Raw genomic sequence first — 27076 nt, 5'->3', positions numbered from 1 at the left:
ATTTACATTCTGCGAGTCTGCTCTCAGAATTCATCTTTTCGATACATCTCATAAGCCTTTGTGGGACTGCTGATATCAGGTAGTTTATCAATACCCTATATCTACTGCTGATATCAGGTAGTTTATCAATGCCCTATATCCACTGCTGATATCAGGTAGTTCCTCAATGCTCTATATCTACTGCTGATATCAGGCAGTTCATCAATGCTCTATATTTACTGCTGATATCAGATGCCCTATATCTACTGCTGATATCAGGTAGTTCATCAATGCCCATATCTTCTGTTGATATCAGAATGTCCTATATAGTGCTGCTGATCAGAATGTCAGAATGTCCTATATAGTGCTGCTGATATCAGGTAGTTCATCATTGCTCTATATCTACTGCTGATATCAGGTAGTTCATCATTGCTCTATATCTACTGCTGATATCAGCATCCAATACCATATATCTACTGCTGATATCAGGTAGGGTAGTTCATCAATGTCCTATCTACTGCTGATATCAGGTAGTTCATCAATTCCTTATATCTACTGCTGATATTAGGTAGTTCATCAATGTCCTATCTACTGCTGATATCAGGTAGTTCATCAATGCCCCATATCTACTGCTGATATCAGGTAGTTCATCAATGCAGTATATGTATGCTGATATCAGGTAGTTCATCAATGCCTTATCTACTGCTGATATCAGGTAGTTCATCATTACTCTATATCTACTGCGGATATCAATTAGTTCATCAATGCCATATATCTTCTGCTGATATCAGGTAGTTCATCAATACTTTATCTACTGCTGATATCAGGTAGTTCCTCAATGCTCTATATCTACTGCTGATATCAGGTAGTTCCTCAATGCTCTATATCTACTGCTGATATCAGGTAGTTCATCAATGCTCTATATCTACTGCTGATATCAGGTAGTTCATCAATGCCCATATCTTCTGTTGATATCAGGTATAGTTCATCAATGTCCTATATCTATACTGCTGATATCAGGTAGTTCATGCCCTAAATTTACTGCTGATATCAGGTAATTCAGCAATGCCTTATATCTTCTGCTGATATTAGGGAGTTCATCAATGTCCTATCTACTGCTGATATCAGGTAGTTCATCAATGCCTTATATCTACTGCTACTGATACCAGGTAGTTCATCAATGCACTATAATTATGTACTGCTGATATCAGGTAGTTCATCAATGCCCTATATCTACTACTGATAAATCAAGTAGTTTGGCATTACCATACATCTACTGCTGATACCAAGTAGTTCATGAATATGTTATCTTTTGCTGATGTTAGGTAGGTCATCAATGCCCTATATCTGCTGCTGATACCAGGTAGTTGATCAATGTCAAGTAGTTCATCAATACCCTATGTACTGCTGAATAATGCTGTTATCAAGTAGTTTGGCAATACCATAAATCTACTGCTGATACCAAGTAGTTCATGAATGTCCTATCTATTGCTGATATCAGGTAGTTCATCAATGCCCTATATCAATTGCTGCTGATATCAGGTATTTCATCAATGCCTCTACTGCTGATATCAGGTAGTTCATCATTGCTCTATATCTACTGTTGATATCAGGTAGTTCATCAATGCCTCTACTGCTGATATCAGGTAGTTCATCATTGCTCTATATCTATAACTGCTGATATCAGGTAGTTCATCATTGCTCTATATCTATAACTGCTGATATCAGGAAGTTCATCAATGTCCTATCTACTGCTGATATCAGGTAGTTCATCAATGCCCCATATCTACTGCTGATATCAGGTAGTTCATCAATGCAGTATATGTATGCTGATATCAGGTAGTTCATCAATGCCTTATCTACTGCTGATATCAGGTAGTTCATCATTACTCTATATCTACTGCGGATATCAATTAGTTCATCAATGCCATATATCTTCTGCTGATATCAGGTAGTTCATCAATACTTTATATACTGCTGATACCAGGTAGGTCATCAATGCCCTATATATACTGCTGATATCTGGTAGTTCATCATTGCCCTATATCTACTGCTGATATCAGGTAGTTCATCAATGCCCTGTATCTACTGCTGATATCAACACCCAATGCCATATATCTACTGCTGATATCAGGAAGTTCATCAATGCCCCATATCTACTGCTGATATCAGGTAGTTCATCAATGCAGTATATGTATGCTGATATCAGGTAGTTCATTAATGCCTTATCTACTGCTGATATCAGGTAGTTCATCATTACTCTATATCTACTGCGGATATCAATTAGTTCATCAATGCCATATATCTTCTGCTGATATCAGGTAGTTCATCAATACCCTATATATACTGCTGATATCAGGTAGTTCATCAATGCCCTATATCTACTGCTGATATCTGGTAGTTCATCATTGCCCTATATCTACTGCTGATATCAACACCCAATGCCATATATCTACTGCTGATATCAGGAAGTTTATCAATGCCCCTATATCTACTGCTGATATCAGGTAGTTTATCAATGCCCCATATCTACTGCTGATACCAGGTAGTTCATCATTGCTCTATATCTATAACTCCTGATATCAAGTAGTTCATCAATGCCTTATCTACTGCTGATATCAGGTAGTTCATCATTACTCTATATCTACTGCGGATATCAATTAGTTCATCAATGCCATATATCTTCTGCTGATATCAGGTAGTTCATCAATACTTTATATACTGCTGATACCAGGTAGGTCATCAATGCCCTATACATACTGCTGATATCTGGTAGTTCATCATTGCCCTATATCTACTGCTGATATCAGGTAGTTCATCAATGCCCTGTATCTACTGCTGATATCAACACCCAATGCCATATATCTACTGCTGATATCAGGAAGTTCATCAATGCCCCTATATCTACTGCTGATATCAGGTAGTTTATCAATGCCCTATATCTACTGCTGATATCTGGTAGTTCATCAATGCCCCCCATATCTACTGCTGATATCAGGTAGTTTATCAATGCCCTGTATCTACTGCTGATATCAGCATCCAATGCCATATATCTACTGCTGATATCAGGAAGTTCATCAATGCCCCATATCTACTGCTGATATCAGGTAGTTCATCAATGCAGTATATGTATGCTGATATCAGGTAGTTCATTAATGCCTTATCTACTGCTGATATCAGGTACACTGCGGATATCAATTAGTTCATCAATGCCATATATTTTCTGCTGATATCAGGTAGTTCATCAACACTTTATATACTGCTGATATCAGGTAGTTCATCAATACCCTATATATACTGCTGATATCAGGTAGTTCATCAATGCCCTATATCTACTGCTGATATCTGGTAGTTCATCATTGCCCTATATCTACTGCTGATATCAACACCCAATGCCATATATCTACTGCTGATATCAGGAAGTTCATCAATGCCCCTATATCTACTGCTGATATCAGGTAGTTTATCAATGCCCTATATCTACTGTTGATATCTGGTAGTTCATCAATGCCCCCCATATCTATTGCTGATATCAGGTAGTTTATCAATGCCCTGTATCTACTGCTGATATCAGCATCCAATGCCATATATCTACTGCTGTCATCAGGCAGTTCGTCAATATAATACTGCTGATATTACATCGTTCATCATTGCCCTATATCTACTACTGATATCAGGTAGTTCATCAATGCCCTATATCTACTGCTGATATCAGATAGTTCGTCAATGCCCTATATCTACTGCTGATATCAGGTAGTTCGCCAATGCCCTATATCTACTGCTGATATCACCGTAGTTCACCAATGTCATATCTACTAGTACTACTGATATCAGGTAGTTCATCAATGCTCTATATCTACTGCTGATATCAGGTAGTTCAACAATGACCACATCTACTGCAGATAACAGGTAGTTTATCAATGCCCTATATCTACTGCTGATATCAGTTAGTTCATCAATGCCCTATATCTACTACTGATACAAGGTAGTTCATCAATGCCCAACATCTACTGCTGATATTAGGGAGTTCATCAATGCCATGTATCTACTGCTGTTATCAGGTAATTTATCAATGCCATATATCTACTGCAGGTATCAGGTAGTTCATCAATGCACTATCTACTGCTGATATCAGGCAGTTCATCAATGCCCTATCTACTGCTGATATCAGGGAGTGCATCAATGCCATATATCTACTGCTGATATCAGGTAGTTCATCAATGCTGTATATCTATTGCTGATATCAGGTAGTTCATCAATGCCCTATCTACTGCTGATATCAGGTAGTTCATCAATGCTCTATCTACTGCTGATATCAGGTAATTCTTCAATGCTCTATATCTACTGTTGATATCAGGTAGTACCTTGTGGTTAGATGGAATTGGCAACAACTAGATGTCATGTATGACTGACAACTCAAAGTCACTGCTAAAATTTAATGTTCCCGGGCAAAATCCAATGGTCAGGGACGTGCCGCTGAGATTTTGGAAGTGGACCCATAAATATACCAAATTTTCAAGAAATTTGGACCCATTGATATACCAAAAGTCAAAATTTTCGGCCGAATTTAACCAAAATTGTCTTAGTTTTTACAAATGTTCCCAAAATTTTGGGAAAATTTTGAAATTTTAGCTAGATTAAGGAAAAATTGGGCTGTTTTCGAAAAAATTGAGAAAATTTTGAAAAAGGACCCATTCATATACCAAAATAGGCTTTGAAAAGGGGTCATTGATATACCAGAAGGCCGAAAATGCTACCCATGTTTGCGGCACGTCCCCGTATGGTCATTTGTACTGGGTACCCCCCCCCCCGGGATTGGGATGCACTTGCTACGTCATATGTGGAGGTTATGAATGGCCTATATGTTAGATAGTTCATCAATGTTCCACACAGAATTCTATATAAAAACATCTACACTTTCATTCTTTCAAGTATGATCATGCAAAATTTATTTCAGATTTCAAATAATTACAAGTTCAGTCCAATTTTGTACAATAAAGCATTATACAAGACACATCAGATTTTTGCAATATTTGTAAACAATTTGACCAAGAATACATGTTGAAACAATACACACCATGGGCTGAAAGACATGACCTTAATCTCCCACACAGGGAGTGTGAATTTCAAATGGGGTTGACTGAATGGGTGACTCCATTTTAAATCTACACCCTGTGTGGGAGATTAAGGACATGTCTTCCACAGTGGGTGTAAGGATTTCAACTGGAAAAGCCCCTGGCATCACCTCGAGTTTGATATAATGAAAGACAAGAGATAAAAAGACTTTACCGCGTCTGACATCACTGTCAATCAAATCCCATACGATCCTTGTTTGGTTAATAGTGCGTAAAAGGCCGATTTATCCAGTGCCGATCGGAGAAAAGGAATAGCTGAAAATGGCGAAAAATTACGTACTTTTACAAGGCAAAAAGCAACTGTTCTAGGCATTGTTGACATGGTGCCTTCGGGAAAGAAAGTTTCCTACCGCCCGGTTATCCTGCCGCATTCAGCAAGTCATCATCACAACACTTGTAAACAAACCCTGCTCGAGTTTGATGACGTCAGACGTGATAAAGTCTTTTTTATCTCTGTCTTTCATTATAGTGACATTAGTGCTTTAACATCCTTGAACATGTGATTTGATACTGTAACCAGCAAAGTGTAGCTACATGTATGCAGTGGCATAGCCGAAGGGTCTTACCCCCTATGCACTGCTGGCCATGTTACATTTAGGCCTTTTTGTACTTTTTGGTCAAATTTTTCTCAAAAGTTTTTCCCCCTTAAAAGTTGCCTTCCCCCCAAAATAAAAGTCCTGGTGACACTAATGCAGCCACGCCACTACCAGACTCGAAGTGACATAAGGTTTAGGGATAAAGCAGTGTTCAAATTAAGTGGTAATAGTCCCAAACAAAAATGTTTGGTAGACTCATAACCGGTGCGATCTTACCTTTCCGATGTTGATTAAGATACTTCTTGCATCGATCCCGAGATGCGGAAAAAACCAATAGTCATTTTGTCCCACATAAATGAATAAATAACAAAAACCCCGATCCCCGGTGGACTCACCCAAAAGGTGACGTCACACCATATGATAAATCCCTTATCCGACTTGGGATCCCCTACCGGACCAAACTTGTAGGGGTGGCGGGGTCCGGGATAATCAACATCGAAAGGTAAGATCGCACGGTTATGAGTCTACCAAACATTTTTGTTTGGGACTAGACTCAGTACACCGGTCGATCTTACCGTTCCGATGTTGATTAAGATACTTCTTGCATCAACATCTGAAAGATCGATCTAGCAAGTAACCGGCGGATGGAGGTACAAGATTGGTCAGCATCTGATCAGGGATCGGGAGCGGGTAACGATGGTTTTCGCGAGGTCAGAAATATTTTCCCCCAACGAAAAAGAAAAAAAAAAGACCACGCGATCACAGACATAAACCTCCTTACTTAATAAGTTTGGTGGTTAAGAATAGCGACACTGGTTCTTACCATGCTGAGTATTCTGTATAGTCTGAAAACCTGGTACCCGTACACCACCATATTATGATCGCCCGAACAATGTCCCGGTAAACCTCCCGCCCGTCTCTGATTACTAACGTAAACGGAAGTATCGTAGAGAAGGACGAAGGTGGCTTCCGGGACACCGCCTGCTAGATCTCCTCAAGGGACAACCGAGCGGTATACCCAAGATGATGAGATAGCTCGTGTCGAGTGGGTCGTGGGGACGCGAAACCTTCGCGATCCCCGGACCCCACCAACACCTGGACCAGCCATTGCGACAGCGGCTGGACCGAAAGGCTCTGTAAGGGTGATGAATGCGGTCGTGAGTTCCTCGCAAGGCTTGTGTTCGGAAGAAATAGTGCTGCAGCGCCTTATCGGACACCCCAGCCTATCTTTGGCTTCAGCCGAACCTTGCCCAACCCTGGGGATTGGAGAGGGACGAATGTCGGTATGCACGCGCCGTTCAGTAGTCACGAGAACAGAGCGCCCGAAACAGTGTCGCTCCAGTGTTTGTGAACACGGAAGCTACCCCCGAGACCGTGTGCAACTCAGCACCGCCGGCCCGAAGCCAACGCCAAACCGGAAAGCCATCTTGAGAGTTACGTATTTAAGCGTCGCTTTTGGACGGAAGGTCAAAAGGTGACCCTTAAAGTAATCTAAGACTGTGTTGGGATCCCTTAGGAGGATCACTTTCCTTTTTGGTAGACACTCGTTGAACATACCGTCGAGGCGTAGACTAATAAGGTAACCATCGGCTATGATAGTCGACCCGTCTCGAAACCTCGGTGAATGGAGAGGACAGCTGACTTATAGCTGGCCCCAGTGGCCCGCTGAAGTCTTGCTTGGAACTTTTCTGTCAGAAACTCCGGAACTAGCAGCACAGAGGCTCTAGCGGAGAGCTATTTGTCTCATTGCACCAAGCGTAGTATGGAGCCAGACTCTGGCTATACGCACGGAGGGTAGACTTCCGTCTAGCCCGGCGATGAAAAACAGCTTCTGATGAAAAGTATCCCTCCGCTGCGTGTTCCTGGTAAGGGCCATGCAGCTAACTGCAGGTGCTCTAGTGATAGACTGGGTACCTCCGCTCCGGGCATCCGGAGTAGATCTGGTACCTCGGGGAGTGCCAGCGGCCTTGCCGCTAGCAGAATGACAATGCAGTCTTCCCACCCGATCTTGGCCACCACCCTCATGAGTAGTGAGATCGGAGGGACTGCATAAGCTGTCATCCTCCCCAGTCTATGGACAGAGCGTCCACGGTGAATGTTTGGGGTCCGCGACCCTTGAGCAGTATACACGGCAGTGGATGATTGCGATGAGATGCGAACAGATCTTCGAGGGTGGTACATCCCTTGAAGATCGTCTGAGCGACTCTCTGGAGCAAGGGACCATTCTGCTGGTCCCGACACCCTTCCTCGTGACAGATTGTGCGCGAGGATGCTGGTGACGCCAGCGATGTGTATCGCTCTCATCGTAATCTGCCTGAACTTGCACCACCCTATCAGGTGTCGTGCATGCAGGCTCAATCGTGGTGGCCCGGAGTCCCCTTGTCTGTTGGGGTAGGCTACCACGGTTGTGTTATCCGTCAGGACAACGGTATGTGATTCCACGATCACCTCCTCGTAAGCGAGGGAGGTTGATGTGAAACTCTGTCTCTATGGCCCCCATAGGCCCGAGACGGAGTCTCCGTGGATGTGGACCCCCCAGCCCCGTTTTGACGCTATGGTCGTCACTACGTGACATACCGGGGATGCAGGAAACCTGACACCCTGGGTCAAATTGGGCTGATGGGTCCACCACCAGAGTGCCTTCTCGCGCGATCTCCGACAACGGAACCGCGAGGGATATTGGTGACGACTGGGCCTGCAAGCAGGCTAGAAGGTGTAGTTGGGTAAGCCTAACGAGAAAGCGGCAGTACAGTACGAGGTCTACCATACTGGCCATTAGGCCTACCACCTTCATCCATGCCACAGCGGGTTTTGCCCGAGACTCGGCCAAGAGTCAGGCACACCGCACCATGTTCGTCACCCGCTCGGGTGAGAGCGCCGCGAACCCCTCCGTGAGGGTGATCTGGGCCCCTACAAATAGTGGTGTCTGCGTTGGGACCACGCTGGACTTTTTTTTTGAGCTGATCAAAAAATCCAGGGTCCCTCTCCCTACGTATTATCGACCCCATGATCCCCGTAGCCTTCAGTGGAGTGCGTCCGTATATGAGCCAAACGTCCAGGTAGCAACTGATGTTGACACCCCTGTGCTTCAGGTGCGCTGCCACCGCTCTGACCAAGAGTGTAAAACACCCTGGGAGAGATGGACAGGCCGGATGGCCGGTATCAAAACTGGTAATTTTGATCCTGTACCTAGAAGTGCAGATGCCTCCGATCTTGAGAGGCGATTGGCATATGCAGATAGGTGTCCGAGAGATCTAGCGATGCTGTTCCCATGCCCCTGATGGAGCAGGCTAGCACCGAGGCGAGAGTCCCCATTCTGAACCTCTTGGGCCTGAAGAACGTGTTCAACAGCCTGCGGTTCCGTATGGGGCTCCCGTCGCCGGTCTTCCTTGGAGCCAATGGCTCCAAGATCACCCGTAGAACGGGGGGTAGGCCGGGACAATCGCCCGCTTCGTGAGAAGCTGTGTGATCCCTGTCAGTAGTGCCCGACGCTGGGGGCCGTCTGACGGCACTACTGTGGACCTCTGAAATGTGCAGATGAATGTGGGGAGACTGGGTTGCCAGTCTGTAACCCCCACTCACCACTGACCATACCCAGGCGCTCAAAGAGATGGTTTCCCACCTCTGGGTGAAAGCCATAAGCGGTCGAATCCACTGGGAGATTCCCCTGTGGAAAAACGCTGAGCCCCCAGGAATGCTCTGCCTAGCTTCCCTTGGAAGAGCGCTTGCTCTTCTTCGGGCTTGCCAGCTGTTCCTGTGCTACCCTTGCGCCTCCCAGAAATGGGTGCTGCAGAGGTAGTGGGCTCGGGTACTGTTGGTGGTGCACGGCCTGCTGAAGTCGGAGCTCCTACCCATGGTAAGGGCAGTTTCGACCTCTTCAGAGTGCTCCGTTGGTAGCTTCTTTGCACGGTCCTCCACCGTGGCGCAGAAGCATCCAAAGAGAAAAAGGACCCTGCCTTTCCATCGCGTTGAGCGATTGGAGTGGCAGGCCCCTCCCCCCGGCGCTGAGTGGACACCCTATGGGCTAGGCCCATGGAGCTCCCGTTGAGGCTAGCTGTTAGCACCGCTAATAGGCTCACCTCGCGGAAGAGCTCAGATGTTGTCTGAGCGTGATACGCTTGACGACATCTGGGTCCCTCTCGGATCCCCTCAGGTAGGTCCCGTGGTCCTCCGCGTTACACGCAGAGGAAGCGTGCAAGCACGCGGCGCCATAGCTCTACTGAGCTCGACAGCCCTCGATATCTACCCGTGAGGTTTGCGGGAATGAGAGTGCAGGCGCCCCTGTGAGGAAGCAGCAGCTGAGCATCCTACTGAAAGGATCCCTGGTCCTCCTCCATGGACTCCCCTTAGGGGGTGTCCGGAGGAAGATCAGTGCTGTTGCTCCCCTCGCGGGCCAGCGGGGGAAGGAGACTGTAGTGATGTCACTACCGGACTCAGCTTCCGACTCCTTTCCCTCGCCCACAGTATCCGTATCATGCTCCGATGATGACGGTAACTGAGGACGGGCATCTGAAAGCGGGTAAGAAGGCATAACCACTGTGTGGCTCGCCGACTACCTGCCAGCAGAAGAGGGAGTACTCCGCAAGACCCTGAGGTATCCGCCATGGCACCACTGGGTCCGCGATGCTCTCGCAGCCGTCGTCCTAGCGCTAGCAGCACGGGCCTACCCTGATCAAGATCTGGGTTAGCCCCATGCCGGCTGGCCTGGTCAACAGCTGATGTTGGTACTGCGTGGCCATCGCTAGGTGACACTTGCCACGGTGCTAGGCCGTGGAAGAAACACCCTGCGGCGGGTACCACGGGGCATACCCAGCCGGCAGCTGACCCTGAAAGGATCCGCCACCAGGGTAACCCCATGGTACTGCAGTACCAGCACCGCCTCCCCTTGTTGCCACAGAGACTGTGGCGACTAAAGCGGTGCTGCGGTACGGTGCGGTATCAGCGTGGGTACCCGTGAGGGTTCCCAACTGTGGACCGCTGTACCCTCGCCACACTGCGTTCCCTGTTTGGGGGATCAAGCTGTGTGCTGGCGTGGTACCGGCGCGGTACTAGCGTAGGTGCCCGTGAGGGCTCCCGGCTGTGTACCACTGTACCCATGCCTCACTGCGTTCCCCGCAAGGGGATCAAGCCCGTGGGGATGGGTACCCCCTATCCGGGCTGTCCCTGGGCTAGAGGGAGGTGGCCTAGTACCACGGGTAGCTGGCGTGCATACCCCGATCAATCACCTCGCCACCTGAATAGGCAGCGTCAATCAATGGCGCTCTGCCCTGTTGCTTTGACCGTGCTCGATCAAACGAGGGTCCTTGGCCCATTGGCGGTAATGGATCACCGCGCTCCGCTGGCTCTCGAGGACATAAGTGGGTTGTTGATCAGCTAGGCTGTTCAAGCTACTTACTGTACCCTCTAGAGCCTCGCCCAAGGTCGCTGTGTGTGGCGGACCACTCACGGCAGCTATGGGCGGGTGCATAGCGGCTACCACTGAAGTCAAGCCGTAGCTCGTCTTTGTAGCTGCCACCGAATGCACCTGGGTCGCTGGCCCGTGAGAGACTGCGAGCCCAACCCCTGAATAATCGCCAGCCAGTCCCTGTGGACAGCCAGCAGCTATTCTAGGGCCCAGGGTATCACTCGGCGGTCCCGCCATGGAACGCTGCCGTGTGACAACCCCAGTTGGTTCTGCTAAGACTACACCCACAGCGTTAGCAGCGGTATCGTCTCTGCTGAACCCATGCATGCTAGGGTTCAACCCAGGCAAGCCCGGGTACCCTTGCATGCTGCCCGTCGCTAGCTACTACTGTGGCTGTTTGAGCCTGTAGATATGCCTGCAACAGGCGGGTGTCCTCCTGCTAAAAACCCGTGAGGATTTTAAGCTAGAGGACTGGTATCCTCCTGCTACAAACCCGCTAGGGTTTTCGCTGAGTGGTTACCGCTCTGCTGCCTGCTACTTTGCTCCGACGTATAGTCAGTGCTTTCGCTGGCTGCTGAGCCTTTGGGCGCTTAGCAGTCCCGAAGGAACCGCCTGCTTGTCCGGGGACCGGAGCCCCCTTAAGCAGACCTGCCATGACCCATAGGGGCTGTCACAGCAGAATCTACCGTATCGACTGGTATCCTCCTGCTGCAAAACCCGCTAGGGTTTTCGCTGGTGGTTACCGCTCTGCTGCCTGCTACTTTGCTCCGACGTATAGTCAGTGCTTTCGCTGGCTGCTGAGCCTTTGGACGCGCTAGCAGGCCCGAAGGAACCGCCTGCTTGTCCGGGGACCGGAGCCCCCTTAAGCAGACCTGCCATGACCCATAGGGGCTGTCACAGCAGAATCCAGCGTATCGAGCTTAGCAGTGCCCTTGGTAGATTTCTTCTTCGTCTGATGGCGATGACGGAGCCTATCCAAATCGTCAAGCTGGAACTCGGAGAGTCCTAAGCAAAAGAAAGACATCTAGAAGATCGTGAGCACTCCTGTGGGTGAAACAGAGCGGGTGTGGGTCCGCTCCGTCACCAGGGAAGGGCAAGCCCGACAGGGCCGAGGCGAAGCGAGGAGAAAAGGGAGGGGGGCACTACCCCCCAACACGCGACTCAAGCCCAGTAAGCAAACCTGAGCACGGAGGCTGGTCGCTAACGTTAGTGGTAAAGTAAGGACTGGCTAACTTTATTACTAAAATGTCAGGCAGGTCCCTACCAATCCCCACCGTATGAATATCTGATTAACTCGTCTTTATTGGACGGTAATGAAGACATAACGATAGAGTAATCACCCTAACATAGCAACAATAACCTACCGTACATGAAATACAATGTGTATGTACAAACATCTATTGTAACTTACAGGCTGCAATGGTTGTTTTACGTGGGAAACCAAATGAATGCCGTCAACGAGCGGCCATTGTGCAATGCTCGTGTGCCCCGTATACAAACGGAGGCACGATATGTAGCTAAGTTTTGGATCGCTTTTTTTGTCACTTTTTAGCCAGAAAATGCCGTCAAAACTATCCTCAGCGAACAATACCGGTTTGGTTTTACCTAAGGTGTGAAACTACAACCAGATATCTCGCCTTTGGTCGAGAAATTGATACACAGTGCTATGAACAATCGATAGGCACGCGTCTGTGTCAGTCGGAGACCAAGGAGGATAAGGGACGATCATATGGTGTGACGTCACCTTTTGGGTGAGTCCACCGGGGATCGGGGTTTTTGTTATTTATTCATTTATGTGGGACAAAATGACTATTGGTTTTTTCCGCATCTCGGGATCGATGCAAGAAGTATCTTAATCAACATCGGAAACGGTAAGATCGACCGGTGTACTGAGTCTCTGGGCGTCCTGATGCCCAAAACTGCCATGTGATGACCAGAAATTCTGACTTCATCTGTCAGACACACATACTTAGACATTAAAGTGTTTATTTTTCCGGTTTTGGAGTGTCCCACGACCTAGAGCTAAAGTCATGGTTGACATTAAAAAAAAAGGAAGAAAAATAGGCCCTTGTGTTTTATGTTCATGTCATACTCTATTTAATGATTTCAAAATGGATACAAATACATTCAATGCATAATCATTGTAGAATATGACATGAACAAAAATGATAACTTTGCATATTAAAAACACTAGGGCCTTTTTTTCCTTCTTTTATCAAAGTTTCAACCAAGAATGATCCTAGCATTTAGCTCTAGGTCCAGGGACATTCCAAACTGGACCAAAACAAAATTGGAAACATTTCTGCCTAAATATAATTATATATACGGGATGAACAAAATTTTTGGCGGATGACCAGATTTTATCACATGGTATCCGGAGGATGACCAGATTGTTTTCATTTTATTGAAGTGAACACTGTAAATATGGCACTTTGAGATAGCCTGTCCACTTTATTGTGGTTTATCAGCATGCAGGCAAGTTCTTGTGGTACAAAAAATAAATTACAGTCCAAGCAGTAAAGCTGAATTTATACTTGATCGCTTTTGCAGTAAGCAAATCTCATGCATGCTCAGTGTTTACTTCCATTTTCAGAGTGTCAAGCCGATCAATCGATACCAGTTGCTGAGGCAAAAACGTCGCTATTGCAAGTTGAAGAAATCTCAAATTCCAAGCGATGTCACTTGATGCATGAATGCATTATCCAATCATTTATAACCAACTTGATCTATCATTTTGCAAATTAATTTGCCTTTCTCGATTATAAACTTTCAATTTTAATTGTTGTCTGCAATCGCTATCCGCCCTGATAAGTATATATAATGCAAAAGCGATGAGCAATGCATCACAAAATTCGGCGATTGCTCATCACTTTTCATTATTATGTTTTGTTGAATCCAAGTGTGTAAAAATATTGGATCCAAAACATAATAATGATAAAATTGGATGCTTTACGCCCAATATTTATTGGTCTCGCTATGAGTTTTAAAATATGGGCTCAATTGATCCAATTTTATATCAAAAGCTGTGCATCGCAATCGCTCGGCGATCGAGTATAAATTCAGCTTGACACAATTACTATATGTAGCAAGCAAAGCTGTGAAAAACTAAAGTTGATCAAATTATGAAAAACTGTTTTATGAGATAAACTTACTTGACAAATTATGTTTTTCACCCCAACTTGCATTTTCAAATTGAAAGACATTAATCTTTGATAAACTAAATTCATCAACCAATTATTGAAAAACAAAGTGCTTCCAGGAAAATCTAAGGTTTCCAATAACCTCAGTAGTTTATCATGAAAAAGATTAGTTTTTCATGAGTTTTCAAACATTTTTGAAAACAAACATTTGTAATTTGAATTGAAAGTGTTAACAAAAGAATTTTTCAAAACTGTTTGCCAAAAATATATAGACAACATCTTGAAAATGTGGTTCTAGTGTTTTTTCATATCACATGTTTTCATGACCTTTGATGACACAAACTGCTCCATGGAGGCCGGGGCAATACATATACGATACAATACAGGGTTCGCAGGTTTTTGCCGCAGGTTAAAACCGCTTGGCAAAAACAGTTTTTGCCGGCAAACTAAAAAAGTGATTTATAGTTCAGTTTTTTCAACTTTCAAAAAATTATTTCCTGAGTGTAACAAGGCCAGATTTTGTAATTATAATTAACATATTAAGAAATTAAAGGCATGCGTTTTCATTGCTGAAGTGCATTTAACCGAAATGTGGCAAAAATCAAATTCAAAACTTTTTCGTTTTAAGGGCTTGATGAGACAAAAAAAATTATTGAATGATTCATTAAAATTTTGTGTTACTGTTTATGAGCTTTCTGACATTACTTTTTAATATTTGAGTGATTATATGTGAGTTTTTGCCAGTTTTTGTCGGCAAAAACCCTGATACAATAACACACATCACAAAACATCAAAAGTTTAGAACCAAGTAAAGTATCATGTATGCTAGACCTTTGGTGTTTTCATTATAGCCTAATTATGTTTGATAAATAAGGTAATAATTCAAGTACCGTAACTCGGTTTTCTAAAATACATGGAGTAGATTGTGTCACATAATCCGATATTTAAATGTTACCGAAACATTTTGGCCAAAACCATGACATGGGACCATGTTTATTAATGTTTTAAAAACACATTTTTGTGTTTGATGGGATGTTTTATATTTCCTTTTCTTATGTGCATCATACATTTACATGAATACCGTAATTAAAAACATGCTTGTTTTATAGGCCTACATCTAAATTTTCACAAATGCGCATAAGGCACAAAATGTCCGCATTTTGAGTAAATGCCAAAGAAATTACACCAAAAGAGTACAGACTCTGTCATAAGTTTATGTTGCTCATGCAAGGCAAAATATAGTATATCTATGGATTATTTCTCCATGCATCTGGTAAAACTTCAATTTCAAGGGTGTGTTTGCATTGTGTGAGAAATGCACTGAGTGCCATCATTCAATATCAGATTTTTGCTCATAAATGATGGAGGTACACTGTTTTAATTTTGTCTGCATGCGTGATATTCAGATTTACCATGTAGCATTGCCCATGATGCAATTCTGAGTTTGTACTCTTTGGTCCGTATGCACAAAAGAGTTAGACCAGGTCTAAAGTACTTAAACCTGGTCTAAGTGGAATTTAGTCCCAGGAGAAAGGACATTTTCCTTCACATTTGTGTAATTTATTTTGTATTATTTTTGAACTTTAAATCTTTACAATTTGATAGCTAATCTTGGAAGGAAGAGTAAAGGACCATTCCTGATGTAACTTGTTCCACTTATTAGACCAGGTCTAACTTTAGACCCGGTCTAACTCTTTTGTGCATACAGACCTTTAGGTTTAATCTCAAGTACATGCTATCTTATTGCTACATTGAGATATTCCATCCACGCAACTCCTATGGAAGACACCACTTTAATCTCCCACACTGGCAGTTGTAGACTTCAAATGGAGTCACCCATTCAGGTAACCACATTCAAAATTCACTCCCTGTGTGGAAGATAAAAGTTGTGTCTTCCATAGGGGGTGTATGGATTTAAGCTGGAATAGCCTATTTTAAATGAAAATTACAGTTACCATATATCTAGTAGGGATGACCAATGAACCATCAACTTGATTAGAACACTCCCATAGACATGCAGGGAGCTCAACTGTGCACTGCTTGCACAGACATTTCTAAATTGAGCTCATTCTTTTATTTTTCATAATTTTTCTGTAAAAATTGGGGATGTTAATGCCAATTATGTTTTGTAACTATCTTGCAAATTACAGCAACATAACTTATTTCATTTTTCTGTAAGTGCGAGTCAAAATTGGTCCATCGTCACAGTGCGCTTAATTGCCAGTGGCTGAGTTCAGCACTGCTAAAGAATGGCACAAAATATTCATGTCAATAAGATCAGGTGAACAACGTGGCCTACTGAGCTGTAATTTGGCAGAGTTGCCAGTAATACCTCTATCATACCCTCTGTAAAAAGGTTAAAAATTGAACAAGTAGATCTCGAGTTACAAATTAAATCACCAGCTTCCCTTTGGAATTTCCATACTCCTTTCGAATCATGCTAAGAAGACACCTTTCTGAACATAAATGTGAAGTTTCGTGCTCATTCGATGTATTGTTCACCTGATTTCAACCCTAAGCGTTTTCTTATATTTAGGCCTATACCATCTACAACTTGCTGCTGGCGATACCTTGTTTAGAACTTTCAAAAGAAGTACCTATACCTGAATGTGCAACCATAACTGTTTCCAAATAGCCCTTGAAAATCATGCAGGTAACCGAGGTCATGCATTGAATTGTATTGAATAAGGTATACTACGGGAACCAGCACTTTTGTTAGAAGTCACATGAGCATGATGAGTGAAGTGGATAACCTCTATTGTTGTGAATGAGTCAATGACCTTCAATGACACTTAAGATTTTCTTTGCATACACCTACTAATTGGTCATATTAAACCCAATAACATTGAAATTTTTGGTTGTGAAAAAAAAAGTTCACCTGTAGGCTGTACTTAGTGCAATTTTGATTTTGTGCCATATCGGCCATCTTGGATGATTTTTGCCAAATTTTCTCTAAATGCATGATTTCAATGCCTCGGTTTGAAAAAATAATTTATGCCAATGACTAGTAAAGTGCCATTTCATAAGAAACCCTTTGATACTTTCACAATATGCTTGTTTCATGTTTGCATATATGTTAAAATAAAGAAATATATAAAGGTAAATATATGCTTATGCCAATTTTGCTCCCAATTGCTATTTTTGGACCTTATCATTTCATTTCGTTCCAATGACCGGTCAAAATGGGAAACTTTGAAAATTCATAATTCGAAAAGTTTTTGACCGATTTTGACCATTTAACCACCAAAATACTTCTATTGATGAGTTCTATCCAGAAAACGATCTTTTGTAGCAATAGGGGCAACATGAAATTTTGATGGTTATCCCTATATCTAGCTATTAAAACCTGCATGAAGCACTGCAAATTCTCATCATGATTTTCACAGCAAGGTCAATTTTGGTAAAATTTAGCATATGTGACCACCCACCGCGAACCTCTATAAAATCGGTATTACTTGATTTTGACTTGAAATGAAAATGAAAGTCGCATTCAAATGTGCATCCAACCAACCATAACTATATGCTTCTGAATATCGCATGAATTCAAATATCATTTTAAAGCTTATAATGATATACTTTCTAAATATAAAATAATTTATTATAAAACAAAATTGACCAGATGCCAAACTCTGTGTGAATCAAATTGAACTCCAGTGGTGTAGCGTGGGTCATCCGATGGGGGGGGGGGCACCACCATGATTGGGAGGCACCGGGTCTGATTGGGGAGGCACCGGGTCTGATTGGGGGGCACAAGCCATTTTTTGGCAATTTTCCTATGGAATTTTCTAAATTTTGCAATGCCCCCTCCCCCGTGCCACTATGACGCTACGCCACTGTTGAACTCACAAAATCATCTTGCACGAATCATGCTAATCAATTGAACTCATTACTGCAAGTGGAATAAGCATGATTTTATGAGAATCGATTTTGATTCTCGTAAACTAAGTTTAGGAAAATTGTTGCTAGAATTGATTCTCTGATGATTCTCGCCGAATTTGGAGCCCTGCAGACTATGTAATCGGCCCCATCTGAAACCCTAATATGTAGGAGGTTTAAGTTGAGACATAAACAATTACTTCCACTTGGAATAGCTCTGAACTTTGTTCTTAAAATAGCTTGATTCTCTGATGATTCTTGCCAAATTTGCAGCCCTGTGAACTGTGTAATTGTCCCCATCTGAAACCAGAAAATTAATGTACATGTGGGAGGTTTTTAGTCTAGTCCCTGGCTGCAAAAGTTGAGACACAAACAACGATTCCCCTAATCCCCTTAACAATGCTCTGAACTCTGTTCCTTAGCAACCAAAGCAATATTATTTGCAACTCGACTCAGCATTGCCTCTATCTTGCCTCTCTCTTCAAATTCTGGACATGACGACCAATGTTTCGCGAGATGCTCATTAACGAGCCGATCGACCTCCTTGCGAATCGTGTACACATGGGAGTCCAATTCCAGCGTCAAAATTATTGCAACATCCGTATACGGCGCATTGTCGTTTTCGCAGTAGCTGTGAAACAGCAACGCAGAGCATGATGGGAGTTTATCAAATTGATGAACGATGGCTGCTTTGCTCTTCCTATCAAAACCGTATCTGAATTGACTATCAATGCTACGTTTCGTAGAATCGTGATTGACATTCGCAAAGTCGCTTCCATTCACAAGAACAGGTTCGATTCTATGTCCGAGGCCGCCAAGTCCTGTGGTGTACAGTTGTCCAAGTTGACCGGCGATGCATGCAGTTGTGACACTCGTACCAGGCTGACCGGCCAACATGACCACTACTGGCCTATCGGGTATATCGCCAGCCACTGCAGATTTGAAGTGACTCATTGGAGCCGAGGCGATAACACTCCAGAATCTATCACTCTGACTCGGAAATCTGCTCTTGAGCTCATTCAGTTTTGACAGGAAAAGTTCCAGTTTTTCATTTGGTGTAACCATGGTAACAACAGGCTGACTTTGTGCAGTGGTTCCTTTGTACATGTACAATACCGATACAACAACAAGTGCTAATAGTATGCAAAACATGCACACATGTGGAAGAAAATTGTCAGCTTTTTTAGTATTTTTTGTTGATTGACGTTTAGGTCTACTTGTCTGTCGGGGTTCTCTCGCATTCCCTTTATTGGTTACTTTTGGCACCAGTCCACTTACATGTTTAATATCTCTTTTTCTTGCCCGCGGTGATGCTGGTACGTGTCTACGCCTACCCTTGTCAGTGTCATTACTGTCTTCATCTGAAAGATTTTTCACCTTTTCTTCATTTTTCTTATCGTCATCATCGTCCAGTGAGTGATTAACATCTTTTCTGTTCTCTGCAGCCATGTCCCGTAGCCCTTTTCTTCTGGTGATAGGGGAGTTCATTTTGGTTCACCATACATGTAGATCAGTGTGTGTAGTATCTACCAAAGGGTTGCTGTTGAGAGCATGTCGGCTTCAGTAAGCATGTCTTATCTGTAGGAATTCATAAATAATAGTTCATAATCATAATTAATCATTAGGAAATGTATATATATTGAGCGTCGCGACCGCAAAAGCTAATCCACTTTTCCGTGCAATAACAGGTCATTTTTGCCTGATGATCGCCGTGCAAACGTGCGTGAAACCGATGGTTGCAAAATAAACCCAATTTTTTTACATATGGTCGAATCCAACGAAAAGTGTACACGGAATGTTCAGGGCCATAAAAGTATTAATCAATTGGCATTCGTTTTTGTATTGTGTTTATTCGCCTTGATCATACGCTTCGCGCCATATATAATAAGACCTCCTTCTGTGAAAACATGCTATTTTTACCCATTTTTTCAAAATATTTCTTAAAGTATTTTTTAAAACATCTAAATCAGTTCTGAAAAGAAGTCATTGGATTGAATTGGATTGAATCTAAATTGATTTCCTGAAAGGTGTGTATTCAAAGATTGCCTGTTCAATTTTTCACATATTTGTACATAATTATGAATTTTTTGTGATAATTTTTCGAGTGGTATTTTTTTACATTACCTCACGAATACAATTTTTCATAGCACTAGATATATCTTTAAAAATGGAAATCACTAATAAATGCGCATAATTAATACAAGCTTTGATATGTCCAATACTGAAATGCATTGCATTTGGACATCTTTATTATTGTGTTTAGCTGCCAGAAATTCTAAATGGCACAAAGGTAGGTTTGGTAAAAAATATGCATTACCTCCGAATACATGTTAAAAGCTGTGTCATTTCCACAAACTGAGAGAATAGTAAACAATAGTTAAGCAATAGGTGCAGGGTAATACACTCTTTATTTCTACCAAGTTTCAATAGCCTGCGTTTAAATATTTCTGAGATGTCAACAATAAAAGCAAGTATTCAGTAGGTAAATTTCGGTAACGAATGTTACCTACTGAATACAATTTGACATCATGACAGTATTGTGAAACACCGCCATTCATGCCAATGCCCATATTGGTACATAACAAAGGCCTGTATGTTTGCTATCAAATCATATGTCAATGAAAGTTGCGAATTCACATACATGCCCACCATGCACAACTGAATACGGCTTTTTTGAAAAATATGTACTGAAATAGACGACGGTCTGCTAATTTGAAAGAAAAAAGCAGATTCGTAGAAGATTAAAAGGGGATAAATACTTGGATTTGTCAGCTGTCATGTGTGGTTCATTTTAAACGTTTACCAACCTTCTGGTTTCTGAGTAATTTGTGTCCAAATTGGTTTATTCGAAGGTAACTTTTGACGTTTTTGCTAAGTTTACCTACGAATACCATGGACAAAAACAACTTTTCTTATTGTCTCATGATCTAGACAACACAGTGGTGGACCCTAGTATAAAGCTAATTGTAGTTGCCCTCAAACGAAAGGCCACAAGTTGTAACTGACTCCAAGATGGACTTCACAAGTCTGCAATAACGGTTTTAAGCAATTTGTGTGCAATTAAGCAAATTAAAGTCACTTTAGTGCCTTTGTTTCTTACTTCAATCCTCTTTCAACCACTGTGAACCAAAATATACATGATAGGGTCTCAAGTATCAATAAACGCACATAAAGAAAATAATGCATTCAAAGTGCTTTATAAAATGAAGATTTGATTGCAATATCCACCAAAAGTCTAATTCTTACCTACAAATACTGAAATGTTACTTACGAATACAGCATAATACATGACATGTGTAATGAAGTGTCCCTACCAATGGAAATTAATTGTCAAAAACTTTAAGTGGTACCCCCAGACAATATTATTACCCATACGGATTCATTCAACAATTATTTTGTAAATTTGCTGTTTTAACTACTTGTATATAAATGAAGTGTTGAAAATCTTACTAAAAGCCATAGGCGTAGATCCCGGGGGATGGGGGATTTACCCCCACCCCCCACCAATATTTTGCCAGGGGGATGGTCCATACAATCATACCCCCAATGTTGACGCCTGATAATGGGTTTCTGACCAAATTAACCTCATATTTGCACATTTTAGCCCCAAAAGTGCAAATTTTCGCGCGCTTCGAATCTACTTTTACGCGCATTTATATCATAAACTAATTTTGTCGCCAAAGGGTGCTGGACTGACTATACTTCAAGATTTTTTTCCAACTTCATCCCCCCCCAATGTCAAAAAGAAATCTACGCCACTGCTAAAAGCATTAATAAATTGTTGATCTAAGGTAAAAGCACTTATTCATTTGGACGTACCATCTGAAAGAGATCTAAAAACTACCATTTTATTTTTTCATTATCATAATAGCAAAATTTGAACCTCTAAACTCAATATAGAAATGGTTAAATCGCTCATGTTACCTACGAATACCCAGGTTTCTTCACCTATTATTTTATAAAGCATTAGGTGTATGCGTATGATTCCTAATATTCCTGAAAACAGATATCCCACTCGTTCTTATACAATACATGTATGTAAATATTTATTCATACTCATTTGATAAATAAAATACAGAAACTGACCTAAACTTCATTTTCAATTTTATAAACTAGCATAAATTAACTAAGATCATATTGATAGCGTTATGAAAATAAAAACAAATATTTTCTGGTTGAGCTAGCATTTTCCTGACACCCCGTGGTCTACATTACCCGAAAAAAGTGTTAATGGGAATATTCCATTTGTTTTAGGTTGATTAGTATTGCGATAGTGAAAGCATCCTAGTGGTATTCGTAGGTAACATTGGGTTTTGATGTCACATCACACGTCCTGGATTTATTTTTCAAGATTAGTAATGGCACTTTTGGTTACTATAAGGCCAACATGCCATCAATCAATGGGCAAAAGAAAAAAAATGTGGAGACATTTTTATTTTGGACTTTTATTTTTGGCCCGTGTACACTTTTGGTTGGATTCAACCATATGCGACACGATCTGGTTCTGGTCCATAGGCGGCAAATTTGAAATTGAGATTATAAAAACAAAAATATGGAGTAAAAAAGCAATAAAATATAAGAAAATACACACCACAAAACTTTATAGAACCAAGTATGTGAGACCTTGAGTGTTTTAAGTATAAGCCTAATATTTGTATAAGGTAATAATTATAGTACAGTAACTCATTTATCAAAAATGCCTCTTTGGGCATCAACCAGATCATGTCGAGGCATACAATACACACAAACAAATATTATGCAAGTATAGGGGGCTTAGGGGCTGTGCAACAGGCGCATAGCAAGGTGAAAGTGGGAGCTGGTGGCCTAATGGTGAGTGAGAGCGTCCATCTAGTTATCGCAAGGTTGTGGGTTCGAATTCCACGCTATCCTGAAAATCTTAAGTCAATCCGCCCATCCTGATCCGATGAGATGGAAGCACGGACAATGCAAAAACAATATGCCTCGCAGTGGAGGCATAAAAAATATTTCAGTATAATAATATACAACAATCATTTTAAATGAAAAAGAAAATATTTTGTGCTTTAAAGTTCCAAAAAACAACTTTTTTTAAAACCCCCTTATGTACCCTAACCCATAATGGAAGATTCGCACTTTGTAAAAGCATACTGGCGAATGGCGATACCATTTTAAGAACAGGTATATTATTATATAGTCAATGTGCTACAAACAGCGCAGCAGGAATTTTCAACACACAAGGACAGGAAAAAATTATATTTTTGTTGGAATCATGTGGCGTTTTATTGGACTTTCTTTACCGTTGAAAATTCAACTATTGGACTAATTTTGATAATCAAACTACTATGCACTTCTCTAATATGAATACCGCAAATTCTAATTTTTTTCAAAAATGTATAATTATTTGTATCAAAAAATTCAAACTTTTAATTTGGCTATAACTTTGAAATATGACCTGACAAGAGTGCAAAGTTCATTGGCACCATGAAATATGACCTGACAAGAGTGCAAAGTTCATTGGCACCATGAGAAGGTCATTTTCTAGCTAGTTCAAACTACATACTACAGTTTGCAGAGCCATGAATCGAATCCATGGGTTCCTACAGTCACCCATGGAAAACAGTGTACTGAAAGCACTACACTGTGTCCACATGGGCCATGACTGAGCTTGTTTACAGTAATTCCCTCAGAATATACAGATTCCACAAATATGGGTAGCATTTTCAGCCTTTTGGTATATCAATGACCCCTTTTTCTCAGCCAATTTTGGTATATGAATGGGTCCTTTTTACAAATTGTTTTCAATTTTCTCGAAAAATAGCCCAATTTTGCCTTAATCTAGCCAATTTTGGTAATAACAATGGGTCCAAATTTCTCGAAACTTTAGTATATTTTATGGGTCCACATTCAAATTCTCAGCAGCAGCACACCCCTTCCAAAATCAAACTTGAGTACCCCCGGGCCCTCAATAACTCCAAATTGACATGACATTGAATACTATTTGTTAATTTTCATACCAAAATCATGAAAATCACGGAAAACATGGTTTTGTTGAGTCCAGCGGCTGCATGCATAGGACCATGAAAATAAATATGGCTTTACATATGTGATGGTTTACAGTACGGTACAGTAACACTCAAACTGTTAAAGCCATATTATAATATAAAATTTCTTTAAAAATAGATTTAGTATTTATTTTCCATAAAATGTTTGCTTTTACTGTCAGATATGTCCCCTTTTAATTTTGAGCCAAACAAGTACAGTGAGGTAAAGCGAAGAATTTTTTTTTTCTACTAGCGCCTATATATGCATGTTACTCCACCGGCGGTTGTAATACAGTACGATCCTCTGGCGTGACGTGTGTGTGTCCCGCACGCCGTGTACGTAGTAGGCCTACTGTCTGTGTTATGAACAACACATACGTGTTCCGACTAATATTTCTATCCTAAAACGACGGTTCCGGCAGTTTATTCAAAACCACGGATTTTGACAAAACTACAGCACCTAAGGCTAAAGTCTTGATATTTTGCATCTTTGTTTTTTTAATACTAAAGTACTATGAAATTTCATGATGAACGTAAAAATACATTTAAGGAAACAAGGAACGCAGTTACATCAACAACACAAAAAGCCGAGATACTGAATGATCAATTCTGTTCTGTATTTACGCGTGAAAACCCCCAACTTTCTGACGCGCCTGTTTTGGACAATCCTACTATGCCTGATATTAAAATATCAGTGGACGGTGTGACCAAATTACTGAAAGATCTTGACCCAAGTAAGGCTTCAGGGCCCGATAATGTCCCAGCCAGAATCCTTAAAATTACCGCTGAGGAAATTGCCCCAGCATTGTGTATCATTTTCCAAAAATCTTTGGATTCAGGCGAGATTCCTACATCATGGCTTCGCGCTAATATAACTCCTCTTTTCAAAAAAGGGGAACGCACCTGCGCTTCCAATTATCGCCCTATTTCGCTTACATGCGTATGTTCCAAATTACTAGATCACATTATTCATTCCGGTGTCATGGCTCATTTTGATAAGTATGCAATACTCACCGACAAACAGCACGGTTTTAGGAGTAAGCATTCTTGTGAAAGCCAACTCATCCTTACCGTTCATGATTTAGCTCAAGGTTTAAATAAGAAATCCCAAATTGATATGGCAATTATGGACTTTTCAAAAGCTTTCGATAGCGTACCCCTGGGAGCGTACCCCACAACCGGCTTTTATTTAAACTTGAAAGATATGGTATCCTTAATAACACACACAGATGGATCAGCAACTTCCTCAAGCACCGTGTCCAGAGAGGGTCAGTCGCCGGTGGCGAACACTCGACCTGGGCTGGCGTTGTTTCGGCGTCCCTCAGGGCACGGTGCTTGGCCCGTTGCTGTTCCTCATTTACATAAATGATTTGCCTAACAACTTGCATTCATCTGTTCGTCTATTCGCAGACGAATGCGTCTTGTATCATGAAATTCAAAACGATCTTGACGCTGAGGAGCTCCAAGAAGAGACACCCTGGTTAAATGGGAAAAGGACTGGCAGTTGTGTTTTAACCCCCTCAAAATGTTTCATTATGCGTCTAACTCATGTTAGATCCCCCAAACACTACAAACTTGGTGACACAACACTGAGTGAAGCTGATGGCCACCCCTATCTGGGCGTATACATCACCAACAAACTCGCCTGGAATAGTCATGTTAATCAAATAACATCCAAAGCCAACCGTACTCTTGGGTTTATAAAAAGGAATTTATATTCCTGCCCACAATCCACCAAGGAAGCGGCGTATAAAAGCCTTGTGAGACGTTGAATACTCATCCGCCGTATGGGACCCATACACCAAGGATCTTTCCAACAAGATCGAAATGATCCAGAGGAGATCAGCTCGCTTTGTTCTTAACGACTACAAGTCACAGTCACCAGGAGTCGTCACCAACATGTTGAAATCCCTAAACTGGACATCACTGAGCGACAGAGGCAAGGTACACAGACTCACCATCCTACAATGTACTTTACAACAAGCACGCCAAGGTCACTTATCCCTGCCAACTGGAAAGCTCCTACAGCCGGTCCAGCGTCAATCACAGCATTCTCCATTCAAACGCCTACACTATAATATCAACCAACAAAGACTGCATGAAACATCCGTACTTCCTACTACGCACAGTATTACAGTAATAGACTGGAACTCTCTACTTGAGCATATTACCAACATATCATCCATACCTCAATTCAAAGAAGCCGTAACAAACCACATCCAAGAATCAGCCAAGCAACTACAAGATTAATAGCAGAATACATGCGCACACACTTCCTGACCGTCTGACTCCACCTGGAGTGTTGGCCAGTATTCGAACAAAGACAAACTTAGTACATTACAAAAAAATGTAAAAACCTGAAAATTTGAGGGCATTCTTCTCAGCAAATGTTATAAATATTACTTTAATTTGTAAAAGTTATTCTGCAAAAAAAACCCCGGTGAGCTAATTCGTGGCTAAACTTCTCAAGCAACAAATTATACAAAAAAAAAAAAAAATGTTAAAATTTAAGCTTACTGACGATTGCTGGCCCGGGTCACATGCGAGCACATGATCACAAAAACAAACGGGCGCAACAACAAAAACATGGCATGTCAATTTCAATCTACTACTGCTGCAAAATTACCTTTTGGGGGCAGAATGCATGGAATGCAGACCCTGCAGCAAAGAGAGACGTCCAAATGATGTACTGTTGTTTTGATTATTAATTTCCCGATTCGTGGCGCGTATGGCGGGAAACCCCATGACCTTTGAACTTCAAGCTGAATTTATAATACGCCATCGCTGAGCGACAAGCGATTAGTATCAGTTAGTATGTGACCAATGAGGTAGCGCCCTTTTCCAACGCAACAAAAAACACTCCACTTCATTGGCTAAAATCCGATCGTTATTGCTAACCGATGCAGGACCATGAACTCAGCTTTACCATCGGGCTTTAACCTTTGATTGAACCCAAATTCGTTCACCAGACTTCGTTTCACTCGCG

The 27076-nt window shown here is 42.1% G+C and overlaps 1 protein-coding gene across 1 annotated transcript; it reads right to left on the bottom strand.

Annotated features, from left to right (window-relative positions):
• Positions 1-18000: 18000 nt before the first annotated feature.
• On the bottom strand, positions 18001-26819 carry LOC140138708 (torsin-1A-interacting protein 1-like). Its single transcript, XM_072160457.1, has 2 exons — positions 26717-26819; positions 18001-19648 (listed from the first exon to the last, which is right to left on the bottom strand). The coding sequence occupies exon 2, from the start codon at positions 19556-19558 to the stop codon at positions 18464-18466; it is 1095 nt and encodes a 364-aa protein (XP_072016558.1). The 5' UTR covers positions 19559-19648; positions 26717-26819; the 3' UTR covers positions 18001-18463.
• Between the last annotated feature and the right edge of the window lie 257 nt (positions 26820-27076).

The sequence above is a fragment of the Amphiura filiformis genome, chromosome 18 (assembly GCF_039555335.1).
Source record: "Amphiura filiformis chromosome 18, Afil_fr2py, whole genome shotgun sequence".
Classification (NCBI taxonomy): domain Eukaryota; kingdom Metazoa; phylum Echinodermata; class Ophiuroidea; order Amphilepidida; family Amphiuridae; genus Amphiura; species Amphiura filiformis.
Note: the sequence above shows the minus strand (reverse complement) of the source record. Positions and strands in the feature narration are given on the sequence as shown.

What these genes read in the sequence shown, in the direction of transcription:
- LOC140138708 (XM_072160457.1), bottom strand. Translation starts at nt 19,558, where the DNA reads ATGAACTCCCCTATCACCAGAAGAAAAGGGCTACGGGACATGGCTGCA.